This window comes from Amphimedon queenslandica, unplaced genomic scaffold, assembly GCF_000090795.2.
Source record: "Amphimedon queenslandica unplaced genomic scaffold, v1.1 AMPQUscaffold_13200, whole genome shotgun sequence".
Lineage (NCBI taxonomy): Eukaryota > Metazoa > Porifera > Demospongiae > Haplosclerida > Niphatidae > Amphimedon > Amphimedon queenslandica.
Genome location: NW_003546564.1, coordinates 35,146 through 48,080, shown reverse-complemented (window position 1 = coordinate 48,080; position 12,935 = coordinate 35,146). Strand labels below are relative to the sequence as shown.

General features: G+C 36.6%; 2 protein-coding genes across 4 annotated transcripts in view; one reads left to right on the top strand and one right to left on the bottom strand.

The window, feature by feature from the left end:
• Positions 1–3,350, top strand: part of LOC100631958 (rho guanine nucleotide exchange factor 5-like) — a 12,701-nt gene extending 9,351 nt beyond the window's left edge. Inside the window, 9 exon segments of the mRNA XM_011407616.2 lie at positions 1–52; positions 106–182; positions 299–503; positions 1,768–1,860; positions 1,916–2,076; positions 2,124–2,369; positions 2,455–2,540; positions 2,606–2,710; positions 2,987–3,350. The exon segment at positions 1–52 is cut by the window's left edge and continues 5 nt beyond it. Coding sequence (XP_011405918.2) covers positions 1–52; positions 106–182; positions 299–503; positions 1,768–1,860; positions 1,916–2,076; positions 2,124–2,369; positions 2,455–2,540; positions 2,606–2,710; positions 2,987–3,162 — 1,201 coding nt within the window. The 3' untranslated portion in view covers positions 3,163–3,350.
• A 340-nt stretch (positions 3,351–3,690) lies between these two features.
• LOC100631832 (chromodomain-helicase-DNA-binding protein 5-like) lies at positions 3,691–12,163 on the bottom strand. 3 transcript variants are annotated; one of them, XM_011407614.2, is made up of 31 exons: positions 12,033–12,163; positions 11,719–11,930; positions 11,494–11,631; positions 11,342–11,423; positions 10,922–11,113; positions 10,495–10,631; positions 10,377–10,443; positions 10,188–10,325; positions 9,797–9,918; positions 9,694–9,745; positions 9,581–9,646; positions 9,442–9,497; positions 9,242–9,380; positions 8,850–9,099; positions 8,482–8,645; positions 8,377–8,430; positions 8,164–8,296; positions 7,973–8,115; positions 7,187–7,249; positions 6,964–7,135; positions 6,826–6,909; positions 6,635–6,723; positions 6,234–6,325; positions 6,139–6,180; positions 5,788–5,932; positions 5,483–5,654; positions 5,192–5,438; positions 4,838–4,961; positions 4,646–4,746; positions 4,479–4,573; positions 3,691–4,426 (listed from the first exon to the last, which is right to left on the bottom strand). In XM_011407614.2, exons 1-31 carry the CDS (start codon positions 12,099–12,101, stop codon positions 3,804–3,806), a joined length of 4,263 nt encoding a protein of 1,420 aa, XP_011405916.2. In that variant the 5' UTR covers positions 12,102–12,163; the 3' UTR covers positions 3,691–3,803. The 3 variants fall into 3 exon arrangements, with proteins under 3 accessions (XP_011405916.2, XP_019855875.1, XP_019855876.1); XM_020000316.1 differs by having other exon boundaries at positions 7,973–8,296; XM_020000317.1 differs by having other exon boundaries at positions 7,973–8,296; positions 11,342–11,420.
• Between the last annotated feature and the right edge of the window lie 772 nt (positions 12,164–12,935).

Genomic DNA, 12,935 nt, shown 5'->3' with positions numbered 1-12,935 from the left:
GCAAAGACAGTCGGCCATTAGTCAGAACATATGCGACATCATAGTGAAATATGTAAGGAGGTCCTTCATTGTACTAGTTGGATGCATATTTTTATTATTTCTTAGGCTGAAGGTGAATTCAATTGTTATGTACCTTATTGCACAAACCAAGTGTATCAAATGAGAGAACTAACCAGTTTACTGTAAGCTACCACATTTATACAATTGTGCAATCTCTCTCTCTCCCTCTCTCTCTCCTCTCTCTCTCTCTCTCTCTCTCTCTCCCCTCTTTCTCTCTCCCTCCCTCTCCCTCTATTAGTGAGACTAATGTGATGTTCCAGGATTACCTAAAGAGATTGGAGGCTGATAAAAGATGTCAGAACCTCTCCATGACCTCATTTCTCCTCCTACCAATGCAAAGGATCACGAGACTGCCGCTACTGATATTAGCAATACTGAATAGGACGCCTATGGATAATCCAAATCATCCTATAGTAGAGAAATCATTAAGAGCTGTTCAGAAGGTGTGGAGAATCTGTATCTGATATACATTATGTTTTCATTGTTGCAAATTGATGTCCTTATGCTATGTAGCAAGTTTGAGCAAATTCCGACAAATATTTTTCGAGTTACGGCCATTTTAAGAAAACGCTAAAATTCTGAAAAATACCCAAGGCTATAGCCTATGGTTTTTTTCCAAAAAAATGGCTCCGAAATCACCTCAAATTTTTATTACATTTTTTGATAGATATTGATGTCCTTATGCTGTGTAGCAAGTTGAACAAATTTCAACAAGTATTTTTCGAGTTACGGCCATTTTATGAAAATGCCAAAATTCTGAAAAATACCCAAGGCTATAGCCCATGGTTTTTTTCCAAAAAAATGGCTCCGAAATCACCTCAAATTTTTATTACATTTTTTGATAGATATTGATGTCCTTATGCTGTGTAGCAAGTTGAACAAATTTCAACAAGTATTTTTCGAGTTACGGCCATTTTATGAAAATGCCAAAATTCTGAAAAATACCCAAGGCTATAGCCCATGGTTTTTTTCAAAAATTGGCTCCAAAATCACCTCAAATTTTTATTACATTTTTTGATACATATTGATGTCCTTATACTGTGTAGCAAGTTTGAGCAAATTCCGACAAATATTTTTCAAGTTACGGCCATTTTAAGAAAACGCCAAAATTCTGAAAAATACCCAAGGCTATAGCCCATGGTTTTTTCAAAAATTGGCTCCGAAATCACCTCAAATTTGTATTACATTTTTTGATACACATTGATGTCCTTATGCTGTGTAGCAAGTTTGAGCAAATTCCAACAAATATTTTTCGAGTTACGGCCATTTTAAGAAAATGCCAAAATTCTGAAAAATACCCAAGGCTATAGCCCATGGTTTTTTCCAAAAAATGGCTCCGAAATCACCCCAAATTTTTATTACATTTTCTGATACATATTGATGTACTTATGCTGTGTAGCAAGTTTGAGGTGATTCCAACTTCAATTTTTCAAGTTACGGCCATTTTAAGAAAATGCCAAAATTCTGAAAAATACCCAAGGCTATAGCCCATGGTTTTTTCCAAAAAATGGCTCCGAAATCACCCCAACTTTTTATTACATTTTCTGATACATATTGATGTCCTTATGCTCTGTAGAAATTTTGAGCTGTTTCTGACAAATGTTTTTTGAGTTATTAGCATTTTAAGAAATTAAAAAAGGAAAGGCTCTACATTAATTGTTATTAATTTATTAATAATAATTATTATTATTGTTTTTTGTTATTTAGTTAGTGACTGCCTGTAATGATGGTGCAAGACAAATGGAAAGAACCGAAGAGCTTCACTTAATCCACAAGCAGCTTGAGTTCTTCAAAATGAAAGTAAAGACATAAATTCATCCAAATTTATTTATTTTGAACATTCTCCCTCTTATAGCCTTTCCCGTTGGTCTCTGTCTCAAGACAATTAGAAAGGAAAGGTCCCCTGGCAATCCTACAGGTGGAGCAACGACTATTCGGAAAGCCAAAAATCCGAAGAATACCTGTACATGTATTTGCTTTTACTGACTACGTTCTCATCACTAAGAAAAAGACCAAGTAATATTTTCCCATCCCTTTAATTAGAACTATCTTTCGCCCCATAGTCCAAAGACTAATGCTATCACTTATCGAGTACTTGATTACGCTTCCAAGGCCGTCCTGGAGACCATCGACAAGCTGAAGGTTCTTCCCAACGTCACTTATCCAAAGCACGTCTTCGGAGAGCAGGAGACCGTTGCCAAGGCAACGTGGGCGGTGTCGATGGCGGAAGAGCACCATGCCTTCTTGTTGATATTTTTAGAGAACTCGTGTCAAAAGTCCGAGAAATACATTATGATATCTCAGAATGAGTAAGTGAGGGAAAAGAAAAAAAAACAAAAGATTGAGAAAAGATTGCTCGAAAGATAAATTTATGTATCTTCAATTTTTTTGTAGAACGGATCAAACAAGATGGCTGGAAGCCTTGACCCACCCGGCAAAAGAGAAACAAAAAGAAGACGAAAAGATTTACGAAACTTGGGGTAATAATAATAACAACAACAATTATTATTTAAAATGCTATTATTGTTATTTTATTATTATTTAGATTGTCCTCAAGTTCAGGCAGTGTATGACTATACTCCTAAGCAACATGATGAGCTAGGGCTAATGAGAGGAGACATTGTTAAAGTGTATCGGAAGATGGCCGACGGTAAAAATTGAGAGAGAAAGAGAATTTAAAGAATGAGAATTTACCGTATAGCGGGTTTATTTCGAGGATAACAAATGTCGCGAATTTTGCAGATTTTTCAAGATTAAAGATTTGCAAAATTAAATTCCTTGACAATCAATTCAATACGGTACAAGATGGCAGAATAGTGGAAAATTGCGAAAATTAATCCTGCGAACTTCTGGATATTGGCCATTCGCTAAAATTATTATCCGCAAAAAACCCTGCTATACGGTGAGTCACTGTTTCGTTCTCTAGGATGGTATGAGGGGGAGAGAATGCGTGATCTTCAGTGGGGCTGGTTCCCGTCTAATTTTACAACAGAGATTGAAAATGCTCACACGAGGGCTCGTAATCTGAAGGAGAGGCATAGACTCCTGTCCCTCCCTTTCAATCCGGATGACTTTCTGACTCATTTTAATGCAACCAGTTAATATTATCTCTTTATCTATCAGCAATCATGTTATTATTATTATTATTGTTGTTTATATATTTGTTTGTTCTCTCTCACTATTATCTTTTCTTTCGATCTCTCTCATTCTCAGTTGTCTAATTGTGTTATATTATTATTATTATTAATTTTGTGCATAATGAATCATCTAACTAGAATAGTGAGAAGTAATAAGTAAATTAACGCACAAAGAAATAATTCCACATATTTTTAACCTAAATGTAGTCTACATATATGTATAACGTATATGTATACCGTATAGGGGTATATTTCATGAGGATTTAATTTCGCTAATTTCACAGTTTTAAAAAATTTGTGAAAAATTTTATCTGTGAAAATTATTTTTTACCATACTAATAATGGTCACTAGAAGAAAAACGCAAAGATTTTTTCTTGTGAATAGATTTAAAGGTGATTTTCGTGAAATATTTTCCTCGGGAAATATGTCCCCTATACAGCATATGCATCTCATCATTCAGTTTATTAGCAATAGCTGAAACTGTGTATGTGATAGTGTTTGAGAAAGTGAATGATTTTCTTTTAATAAACTAATAATAATCATACATAGAGGAGACAGAGGATGAGGAGAGGAGGAAATAAGAGGAATACAATTCTTTTGTTCAATTATAGTTTCTTCTTTAGTGCACTAACACTGTTACCACCAGCAGTTGGAGGAGCCCTAGAGACAGTATACTGAACCCCACCACCAACCGGGGTCAATATGGTCGGCGTTTGTGACGTGACCATAGCGACCGGTTGATTGACTCTGGGCGCCCAATAAACCACTTGCTGACCAGAGACGACCGGGACTGCAGTTTGAGAGACTCCGCCCACAGTTTGGGTGGGGACCAGGACTGTGGCACCCTCGACAAAATGAGGAACAGTAAAGGTTTGACCTGTTCCTCCAGGAGTAGCAACTTTGGGGATAGTAACAGCCTCGGGCTGTAGTTGAACTGGAGCAGGGGGGACTTCGGCAGGGATTGTCTTTGGAACAGATTTTATCTTTGAAGAGCTGCCATTTTGAGGGGCAGAAGTTATGACTGACTGGTGGGTCGTGCTGCTAATATCAGGGGTTTTATTTATTCCAGCAGTTCCGTTGAATTTCTCTCTTCCGGCAAGCTTGCTTAAAATTGAGAGCTCGTCTATTTTGAGCTGTTGACTGACTGAGGAGCATTTGGTCAACTCCATTGAGAGTTTGCTAATGTCTTGCTTCATTTCAAGTAATATCTCCTCCATCTTTCCAAGAGCTGTGAAGTAATAATAATAATAATAATAATGATGGTGATGATGATTTCTTACCTTTTCTCATTAGTAGTACATTGTACTTGCTGCCATTCAAACAGTCTTTGACTAAGGATTGGTGGCCATCAGCAAGACAATCCAAATCAGTGAACCTAAAAGATATAAAATAATAATTATACATTTTACAAGTCCATTATATAATCTCACTAGCTCCCTTCCCTTACCTTGAATGCAATAACATTACAGATTTGTTGGGATCTTGCACAAGACCAGCACTTGATGCTCTGTGGAGCTGTTCTTCAATAGCTAGTGCTTGTTCCAATAACTGAAAGAGAGAGAGAGAGAGAGAGAGAGAGAGGGAAGTTGCAAAAATGAATAACATAAAATATTTTATATAGAATTATACATTTTAGTACCTTAAATCTTCTGAGTAAGAACCTGTTCTTGGCGTCAGACGCATTCTCTTCGGGAGTGAAGGGTTTGTTAAGAATCGACAGATGAGGATCAGCACAAATCTCAGACCAACGACAATAACCATGTCTTGGGAAGAAGTTAAAGAAATAACTTAGAAAAATAAAAATTTCAGATACACATGTACATGCATTTGACCTTTATAGAATGCAAATGTGCATTTTACTGTATATTGATACATGTACATGCATAGATGCTGCATGAAAGCAGTGTAATATACTAAATATACGTGTACATGTAAATATTAAATTTATCATTAATGTACATGTACATGTACATATAATTTGCTTGAAGGATACTTCACTATTCCTTTCAGAAGCCAGTAGTCATGATGCCTGCCCCATTTCGTTGGATCGTATCCTTGTGTCTTCTCTACCGACCATAGTGAGTGTAGCTCAGTAAATCCACCATCAGCAATGTTAAACATGAGCTTTGATTTTAAAGGAGATGAAGATGGCTTGGTGACAGAGACATCAGCTGTACTTGACTCAACTTTATCAGTAACTAATGGAGGATCAGTTTTTGGAGGAGCAGTAGGAGGAGCATCTGATTAAAAGAGAGAAATAAGAACAAATTACAATAAAACTCACCTTTATCCTTATTGACTGATGTATTCTCTTCACTACCGGCTGTTTTTAGCTCTCCCTCTCTATCAGAAGAAGGCTCAAGAGTCACAGTAGCAGAGGAGAGGGGAGGAGGAGGAGGAGGAGCAAGTTCCCCGGGCATACTGGAATTACCATTTAACTCATTATACTGATCAATCTGTGGAGAGAAAATAACAAATGCATGTACAGTACATGTACATGTAGCCTTCAAAATGTATTTCAATGATTGAATTGGAGTACTGTACATGTACAATATGATGTTTTATTAATACTTTTATTCGTGTATGTACTTTATTTTTGATGAGTTTCATTACTCCAATCCTGGTGAGTATGTTTTGTCTTGGTACACTCATCTTTGGGACACCGTCAGTATGAGTCACTGAATTAGGAGTATCCGGTTCACACAAATGACGCATGAACATTGAGACATAAGCACTAGAGGGAAAAGAATGAGTCACACATACTTGTACATGTACATGTACATGTACATGTACATGTACAAGTATACATGTATGTATTTTTATCGTTAGTACCATCATACATGTACATGGTGGGCATTATAAGGGGGAAATGGGTTTAATGTTTGTAGATTTTTCATTTATGTTTATGTACATGTACACGTATGTGTGTATGTGTATTACTTGAAAGTAGCTTCATTCTTATTCCTCAGCTCTTTGGGCAACCTATACATGTAGTAGTAGTAGTAGTAATAATAATAATGAATTCCTCTACTAACCATGATGAAGAGAGGGCATTATCAGGAGGCATCCCATATCTTAGGATGCTGTTCAAGAACGCCTTCCTTTGGCGTGGGTTGAACCCGTACACCTAAGGAATAAAAAATATATCATTATGTAACTAGTGAATTCAAAACTACATGTACATGTATATAGACACATGTACATTAAATACAAAACAATTAAATTAATTGTTGAATATTTTGTCTGTAAGCAAGTACATGCAAATGTAGCACTGATACCTATTGTACCACATCAGTCTAACTTGCTCTCTATTGCATTAATATTAGCTGCAGTCAACAGTAAAGGGTATACTGTACATGTGGGCAGACTATGTACACCTTGCAGCTGTACACATATCACTGACTAAATTTAAACTACATTCGTTAATAAAACTCACATGTATTGTATTGTTCATTTTAGCAAGAAGAGGAGGAACAACTTCCGACTTTGACTTAAAGGCTGTTCTGGCTTTTCTCCGAGAAACAGCTAAAGGAGAGAGAGAGAGAGAGAGGAGAGAGAGAGAGAGAGAAAGAGAGAGAGAAAAAGGATAAATATAAATTGATTAAATTCTTATTCATTAAAACTAACTTGAGAAATCAACTTCATCGTCACTCTCTTCATCAGTCATTGCATCATCAGATTCCTCATATATAGACTCATCGTCTCCTTCTTCTAATGGGCGTGGTCATAAAAGGGGTGTGGTCATTAAATTTCAATAGAACATACCTCCCTTAAGCTCGGATAAATCAGTGCTCATTGTGTCCATGTAGTTGATCTGTTTTCTGACTCTCTTTCCTTTGCCTAGTTTAGCTGCTTCAATCTCTTTTTGTTGCTCGTAGTGATGGCGTAATAACTTCTCCCAAAAGTCGGCATCGTTTGGAGTCTCCGGTTCTTCGGTCTACGAGTACATGTACATGTACATGTGATAGTCATGTGACTCGTAGCTTACCTGTATTATTTCCGGTTCAGCCTCTGGCTCTTCGCCTTTTTCTTTCATGACATAGCTAGCAACCTTGAGAAAGAAATGCCAATCAGTTTTATATACAGAGCAAGTACATGTACTGTATATGCATCAGAAAAAAATGAGAAAATGTAATAAAACTGCAGAATGCTGATAAATTGAAAAATATATGTTGGAAACAGCTCAAACTTTCTTTACAGCATAAGGATATCAATATGTACAAGAAAATGTAATAAAAATTTGGGGTCATTTCAGAGCCATTTTTTGGAAAAATCCATGGGCTATATATAGCCTTGGGTATTTTTCAGAATTTTAGCGTTTTCTTAAAATGGCCGTAACTTGAAAAATTGAAGTCGGAATCACCTCAAACTTGCTACACAGCATAAGTACATCAATATGTATCAGAAAATGTAATAAAAATTTGGGGTGATTTCGGAGCCATTTTTTAGAAAAAACCATGGGCTATAACCATGGGCTATAGCCTTGGGTATTTTTCAGAATTTTGGCATTTTCTTAAAATGGCCGTAACTTGAAAAATTGAAGTCGGAATCACCTCAAACTTGCTACACAGCATAAGGACATCAATATGTATCAGAAAATGTAATAAAAATTTGGGGTGATTTCGGAGCCATTTTTTGAAAAAAACCATGGGCTATAGCCTTGGGTATTTTTCAGAATTTTGATGTTTTCTTCAAATGGCCATAACTTGAAAAAATTTTGTCGGAATTCGCTCAAACTTGCTACACAGCATAAGTACATCGATATGCATCTTACCTTAAACTGACTCAGATATTCATTAGCTAACAGATTCTCATCAGGCCCATCTTCCCCAGACCCCTGGCTCCTGTCCAGCAGAGCCTCCACTGCTTTATCATCATACACTATACCCATAGACTCCTCGCCATCCTGACCCTGATCTATTAAAAACGGGCGTGGCTTAACCAACCAAAATGGGCGTGGCTTACCTTTAAAGAGGTCTTGGGTTCCAAACTTGAGTATGTCGTCAAGTTCCCTCTTGCTAAGTGACGGCTGGTTTGTGGTAGATCCAAGACCGCCTCTTACCACGAGATGAGTCAACATCATTTTACGTTTGGCAACCTACAGTAAATGTACGTATATTGTTTATTAATAGAATGACGTCATGCACTCGTTACTAAAAATAGACATTAATGACTTACCTCACAAACTCGTTCTTCTACGGAATTTCTCGTCACAAAACGATAAATCATGACCTAACAGTGATAGTAATAAATTAAGGAATATTCTCTCTCCCTCTCCCTCACTTTATTTGCTTGTCCTATTCTGTGTGCTCTGCTGAAAGCCTGCACATCGTTGTGAGGGTTCCAGTCACTATCAAAAATAATGACGGTGTCAGCCGAGGCTAAATTGATGCCCAGACCCCCTGCACGGGTTGAGAGGAGAAACACAAACTGCTCGGCACCAGGAGCTAGAGAAAGCAACAAAGAGAAAAAATAGGAAAAGAAAAAATAGGAAAAGAAAAAATAAAAAGAAGATGAAAAGCCCTAAGTGTAGTAATGTACATGTACATGTACATATTCTATAATTGTGCAGCATAAGAATTAAAATTAAAATCATATACTAAATATATGTATTTACTACAGATTGCAGTCCATCATTATTATACACTCACCATTAAATCTATCAATGCATTGCTGCCTCTCACTCCCAGTTACTCCTCCATCGATCCGCTCATATTTATAAGAGAGGTGCTCCAGGAAGTCCTCTAGTATATCCAGCATTTTTGTCATCTGTGAGAATATCAGGACACGATGTCCGCTCTCCTTTAGTTTCTTTAACATTTTCTCTAGTACTATGAGTTTCCCTGAGCTAGCAATGAGAGCAGTTCCCTCGTAATAACCGCCAGCTGTTAGTGGGGCCTCCTATAATATTAATAGCCACTAATAACCATCAATAACTATTTATAACTATCAATTATATGAAGCAGCTATTAAAAGACTATAAATTTCATACAGAGAAAGAAAGAGAGAGAGATGGGGGGAGAGAGAGAGAGAGAGAACTAACTTCAGCAGCAGTGGGAAAGAGGTAAGGATGATTACTACACTTCTTTAGGTCCATCATTATGTTTATGAGGCTAACAGGTTTAGCTCCTTTCGTGTTTAACTTCTCAAAGTTCTTAGTCAATATCCAGCGATAGAATTTCCTAAGAAGACACAGAGGAGATGTAGTAACAATAAGACATTGATTGTAAACATTAATGTTACTTTTGCATTGGAGCCAAGTCAACCCTGACAATAAGCTCGGTCTTTGAAGGAATATTCTACAAAAATTAAAAAAACATAAATAGCTACATACATGTATGTATATGTACATGTACATGTAGATTTATATCACATGTTATACCTTCAGTACGTCAGCCTTTAGTCGTCTTAGTAAATGAGGGGCCAGCATGTCATGAAGCTTGCTAACCTAAAATAGGCGTGGTCATATCATCATGACTACAAGACTCCACCTACTTGATCCTCTTTTGAAATATCGGCAAATTCTTCTTGAAACTCTTCCAAGGAGCTACACACGTAGATGTATACGTTAATAAACTAGTGACACCCAATTACTAACTTGAAGTTATCTCGACTGAGAAAGTTCAATAAATGGAAGAGCTCTTCTAAATTATTTTGAAGTGGAGTCCCTGTTAACAATAGCTTGTATTTTATCTTATATTGAGAAAGAACACGAAAGAACTGAATAATGGGAGAGAGAGAGAGAGAGAAAGCATTAAATATATGTACATGTACATGTAAATGTAGAAACAAGATTCATACATATACAGTAAATGTAAAATACATTATACATGTACGTGTACATATTAAATACAAGAAATTAGATGCAATTTGTAACATCTATGTGTGACAAAACATGTACTAAGACAACATGGAATAACATAAATATGTGTATTTATACTGCACATGTATTTACATGTACATGTACAATACATGTACATATACCGTACCTTTGATTGGTTATTCTTGAGCCTATGTGCTTCATCTACCACCAGCACTGCCCAGTTTATGCTCTGCAATACTGTAGCATCAACGCTCACGTATTCATAAGATGTTAATAACACGTTAAACTTTATCGGCAAGTCTTTCTATAAAAAACCAAACCCACTAATTAACCACAAACCACGCCCACCACATACTTTAACTCTCTGCAGTTGCTTGGATGTCCCTTTGACTGCTCCGCTGACAAATGAAAATTCGTGTTCCCTGGGGGTGTGGTTAATCTACTATAGCCACACCCACAACACGCCCACTTACCTGATGATGGCTCTGTTGTCCTTGCTGCCGTGGTAGGTGACCACGTATAGATCTGGTGCCCAGAATTCAAACTCCCTCTCCCAATTGATGATGGTGGAGAGAGGGGCACTTATTAGAAATGGGCCGTTAGTGTGACCCTATACATGTACATGATACAGTAGATAAAATCTAATTTTGGCCAGAATTGGCTCAAACTTTCTAAGCAATATAAGTACATGTATACGTATCAGAAAGATCATAAAAATAAGGAATTCTCTTCTTTTCAATTTTGGCGGAATTCGGCTCAAGACTGTGTACTATAGTACAGGGAATTTAGCCCAGTTCTTGAGCAACTTAGGAACTACATGTACATTGTATAACATATTAAGCTCTTCTTCTTCACCTAATCCTCTCTATAATCTCTATACTTTTCCCTTCCCTCCCTCACCTCTTTCACAAGTGAATATAAGAACGATATGGTCTGTATTGTTTTCCCTAGTCCCATCTCATCAGCCAGTATAGTGTTAGTGTTCTGAGCCCAAGAGAACCTAATCCAGTTAATCCCCTCCAGCTGGTATGGATGCAGTGTACCGCCGGTCTGAGATATGTAGTCAGGCTGTACCGTATACTTCTTCTTTGGCTATTAAATAATATGAAAACAAGTACACATACATGTACATCTACATATACATGCACATATACTGCACATGTACATGTAGTTTGTAAATGTACACATACATTACATACATACATATTTACATTACATGTACATAAATGTACACATACATACATGTACATGTACATGTACATGTAGTTTGTAAATGCACATTATACAGTGTAGTTATTATTACTTTTATTACAAACTTACATCGACAGGTTTTGGCTGTTTTGGCGTTTTTTGTTTCTTCTTTTTAGTCACGACAGGCGCCTCTTGATGATACTTGGCTCTGCTTAAAAATTAAATATTTAATAAATAAGTACATGTACATGTAGTCAATATAAACGTTAGTTATAAATTACTTCATTTCTTCATATTGCTTGATGGCTGCAGCAGCTCCCCTTATGTGTGAAGACTCATCAAGAGCTTCCCAAGTTGCTTTATCATACGGAAGATCCTTCCACTTGACTAGGTAAAGGGTGCCAAACTTTTTCGACGTCCTATTATAAAAAGATATACTGAAATATACCAAAGTGCACTAAAATATACTAGAATATCCTAGAATATACTAGATTATACTAAATTACTTAGAGTTAATGACTCTTTGGATGATTAGCCACTCTGGATGAACACCTGCTTTCAGTAACACTAGTTCTTTCTCTTCCATCTTCTCGTCGTAGTGCGAGCTCCGCCTTCTTCTGCGTCTTTCCAAGTGGGCGGGGAGTTCCAAAGGAGGTGGAGTCTCCATGTTGTGCTTTCGCATGTACGGACGAAGAGTGTTGCCTTGGTGGACATCAAGCTGGAGGAGGAGAGAGAGCAAAAAAAAGAAACAATTGTTGAAATCACGAGAGAAATATGAAAAGCAAGAGAGAGAGAGAGAGAGAGGGATAGAGATGCTTACCCCAGTCTCCAGTACCCATGAGCACTCCCAGTAGGACTTCCCCTCCCATTTAACAAAATATTCTCTCATTTTAGGATATTTCTTTTGCGGCTTTGGTGGCTGAGAGGTAGAAGAAGATGGCTGTGACGTATCTGAGGATTAGAAAAAATAATTATAAAGACATGTGCACATGTACATGTATAATTGTTCAAATTCTGTATATTTACTGTATCTGGTTTGATAAATATGTGTCTCACTGTACAAATAATGGCATCAGTACATATGTGCATATATTTAGACTTAAAATTTCCGTGTTTCACTGTTTCCTAAAATAATATTATGAGTAGCCTTTTCTGCAGAAATATGTGTCTCACTGTACAAATAATGGCATCAGTACATATGTGCATATATTTAGACTTAAAATTTCCGTGTTTCACTGTTTCCTAAAATAATATTATGAGTAGCCTTTTCTGCAGAAATATGTGTCTCACTGTACAAATAATGGCATCAGTACATATGTGCATATATTTAGACTTAAAATTTCCGTGTTTCACTGTTTCCTACAATAATATTATGAGTAGCCTTTTCTGCAGAAATATGTGTCTCACTGTACAAATAATGGCATCAGTACATATGTGCATATATTTAGACTTAAAATTTCCGTGTTTCACTGTTTCCTAAAATAATATTATGAGTAGCCTTTTCTGCAGAAATATGTGTCTCACTGTACAAATAATGGCATCAGTACATATATACATATATTTAGACTTAAAATTTCCGTGTTTCACTGTTTCCTAAAATAATATTATGAGTAGCCTTTTCTGTAGAAATGTGTGTCTCACTGTACAAATAATGGCATCAGTACATGTATATAAAGAACATAAAAAATTTAAAAAAACAAGATGAAGTAGGATTCTGAACAAC